General features: G+C 32.4%; 1 protein-coding gene across 1 annotated transcript; it reads left to right on the forward strand.

The window, feature by feature from the left end:
• Nucleotides 1–2,373: 2,373 nt before the first annotated feature.
• LOC133333800 (protein rpi-1-like) lies at nt 2,374–3,203 on the forward strand (the record flags this gene model as incomplete). The annotated part of the gene is made up of 1 exon (XM_061542092.1): nt 2,374–3,203. A coding segment is annotated over one exon (830 nt), but the record flags the coding sequence as incomplete, so codon positions are not given.
• Between the last annotated feature and the right edge of the window lie 364 nt (nt 3,204–3,567).

The raw sequence follows: 3,567 nt of genomic DNA on the forward strand, positions 1-3,567 counted from the left end.
ACGCCTTAAGGTATGCCATTAAAATAATTTTTAAGAAATCCACGCCTTAAGGTATGCCATTAAAATAATTTTTAAGAAATCCACGCCTTAAGGTATGCCATTAAAATAATTTTTAAGAAATCCACGCCTTAAGGTATGCCATTAAAATAATTTTTAAGAAATCCACGCCTTAAGGTATGCCATTAAAATAATTTTTAAGAAATCCACGCCTTAAGGTATGCCATTAAAATAATTTTTAAGAAATCCACGCCTTAAGGTATGCCATTAAAATAATTTTTAAAGAAATCCACGCCTTAAGGTATGCCATTAAAATAATTTTTAAAAAATCCACGCCTTAAGGTATGCCATTAAAATAATTTTTAAAAAATCCACGCCTTAAGGTATGTCATTAAAATAATTTTTAAAAAATCCACGCCTTAAGGTAGTCTCTGAAAAATAATTTTTAAAAAATCCACGCCTTAAGGTAGTCTCTGAAAAATAATTTTTAAAAAATCCACGCCTTAAGGTATGCCATTAAAATAATTTTTAAGAAATCCACGCCTTAAGGTATGCCACTAAAATAATTTTTAAGAAATCCACGCCTTAAGGTATGCCATTAAAATAATTTTTAAAAAATCCACGCCTTAAGGTATGTGATTAAAAATAATTTTTAAAAAATCCACGCCTTAAGGTATGCCACTAAAATAATTTTTAAGAAATCCACGCCTTTAGGTATGCCACTAAAATAATTTTTAAGAAATCCACGCCTTAAGGTATGCCACTAAAATAATTTTTAAGAAATCCACGCCTTAAGGTATGCCACTAAAATAATTTTTAAGAAATCCACACCTTAAGGTATGCCACTAAAATAATTTTTAAGAAATCCACGCCTTAAGGTATGCCACTAAAATAATTTTTAAGAAATCCACGCCTTAAGGTATGCCACTAAAATAATTTTTAAGAAATCCACGCCTTAAGGTATGCCACTAAAATAATTTTTAAAAAATCCACGCCTTAAGGTATGCCACTAAAATAATTTTTAAAAAATCCACGCCTTAAGGTATGCCACTAAAATAATTTTTAAAAAATCCACGCCTTAAGGTATGCCACTAAAATAATTTTTAAAAAATCCACGCCTTAAGGTATGCCACTAAAATAATTTTTAAAAAATCCACGCCTTAAGGTATGCCACTAAAATAATTTTTAAAAAATCCACGCCTTAAGGTAGTCTCTGAAAAATAATTTTTAAAAAATCCACGCCTTAAGGTAGTCTCTGAAAAATAATTTTTAAAAAATCCACGCCTTAAGGTAGTCTCTGAAAAATAATTTTTAAAAAATCCACGCCTTAAGGTATGCCACTAAAATAATTTTTAAGAAATCCACGCCTTAAGGTATGCCACTAAAGTAATTTTTAAGAAATCCACGCCTTAAGGTATGCCCTAAAAATAATTTGTAATAAATCCACGCCTTAAGGTATGCCCTAAAAATAATTTGTAATAAATCCACGCCTTAAGGTATGCCCTAAAAATAATTTGTAATAAATCCACGCCTTAAGGTATGCCCTAAAAATAATTTGTAATAAATCCACGCCTTAAGGTATGCCCTAAAAATAATTTGTAATAAATCCACGCCTTAAGGTATGCCCTAAAAATAATTTGTAATAAATCCACGCCTTAAGGTATGCCCTAAAAATAATTTGTAATAAATCCACGCCTTAAGGTATGCCCTAAAAATAATTTGTAATAAATTTAAGGTATGCCCTAAAAATAATTTGTAATAAATCCACGCCTTAAGGTATGCCCTAAAAATAATTTGTAATAAATCCACGCCTTAAGGTATGCCCTAAAAATAATTTGTAATAAATCCACGCCTTAAGGTATGCCCTAAAAATAATTTGTAATAAATCCACGCCTTAAGGTATGCCCTAAAAATAATTTGTAATAAATCCACGCCTTAAGGTATGCCCTAAAAATAATTTGTAATAAATCCACGCCGTAAGGTATGCCCTAAAAATAATTTGTAATAAATCCACGCCTTAAGGTATGCCCTAAAAATAATTTGTAATAAATCCACGCCTTAAGGTATGCCACTAAAATAATTTTTAAGAAATCCACGCCTTAAGGTATGCCACTAAAATAATTTTTAAGAAATCCACGCCTTAAGGTATGCCACTAAAATAATTTTTAAGAAATCCACGCCTTAAGGTATGCCACTAAAATAATTTTTAAGAAATCCACGCCTTAAGGTATGCCCTAAAAATAATTTGTAATAAATCCACGCCTTAAGGTATGCCCTAAAAATAATTTTTAAAAAATCCACGCCTTGGGATAGGCTTCAAAAATATTATTTTTAAACAGACACCTCAATAATTTGTATTTTTTTTTTTGCTTTCAGCCCTCACCTATTGCAAGGAAAATCCGAATATCTGCGAAAATGGTGGTAAATGTATTTCCCTAACCAAGGAGGATGGCAGCTATCACTGTCAGTGTCGTCAGGGTTATTTGGGTAAAAATTGTGAAATGGTGGATGAATTTATGATAACCTCAACGTCGGCGCCCAGAATTACCCCACCGCCACTGCCAGGAGATGATGATGATATATCTGAAAATCTGATTAAACGCACCAATACAACCCAAAATCTGGCAGCAGCACCAACAACCACTACCACTAAGACACCCTTTGCAAATCCGAATTCCAACAATGGAAGTCTAGTGAATGCCTCGGAGAAAATTGACAAATTTGCAACTAAAACAAAACCAATTTTGACAACAGTTCGTCCGGTGACCCTTGGCCTCAGTACCACAACCACTGAAAGAAATCTCAAATTTCCATATAAATTTGAGAATTTAAAAAATATCTCTGGATCCGATATTATTGGTACTGCAACCACAAATGTCTTGGTACCGAATAGGGATATGTCGAAGGATTCGTTAAAAGTGAATAAAAATATTAACAATAAAATACCAAGTTCGAGTACGATGTCCCCTCTAAGCCGACTGGAGGAGGAACAACATCAGCCGACATTTGTCAGCGGCAGCAGCAACAAGGGGACAGCTGTAAAAGTTGGTGCCACCCAGCCATCAAAAGTTGAAGTAGTGTCGCAGCAGCAGGAGGAGGAAGAAGAGGATGAAGAATGCACGGAGGATGATAACGATGAAGACTGTGAATATGAAGATGACGAGGAAGAGGAAACGGATGATGAGGAGGAGGAGGATGATAAATAATTTTAAAAACAAATATATATTTATTTATATTTTTATTTAGTCAATATTTTATTTTTAATAATTTATATTTATTATAATTTATATAAATAATAAAAAAAAAAATAAAAATAATTAATACGAAACAAAGGGCGACATCTATTGGGGAAATTTAACCATCAGTACAGCAATAACTTCCTTTATTCGTTTAATCAGAAGTCCAACAAACACCCTACTATTCCGAAATGTGTTGCATACTTTTTGAATGTGTATTAGTAATACACAAACGAATTCCAACAATTTTAAAACAAATGATACCCTTAACAAAACTTGGCAAGTTCCTGATTTTTGTTGTGGCTGCTTCCGTGACTCTTTAACAATTTTATTT

The sequence above is a fragment of the Musca vetustissima genome, unplaced genomic scaffold (assembly GCF_032173495.1).
Source record: "Musca vetustissima isolate MV318-11 ecotype Yass unplaced genomic scaffold, APGP_CSIRO_Mvet_v1 utg75960, whole genome shotgun sequence".
In the NCBI taxonomy this organism is placed as follows: domain Eukaryota; kingdom Metazoa; phylum Arthropoda; class Insecta; order Diptera; family Muscidae; genus Musca; species Musca vetustissima.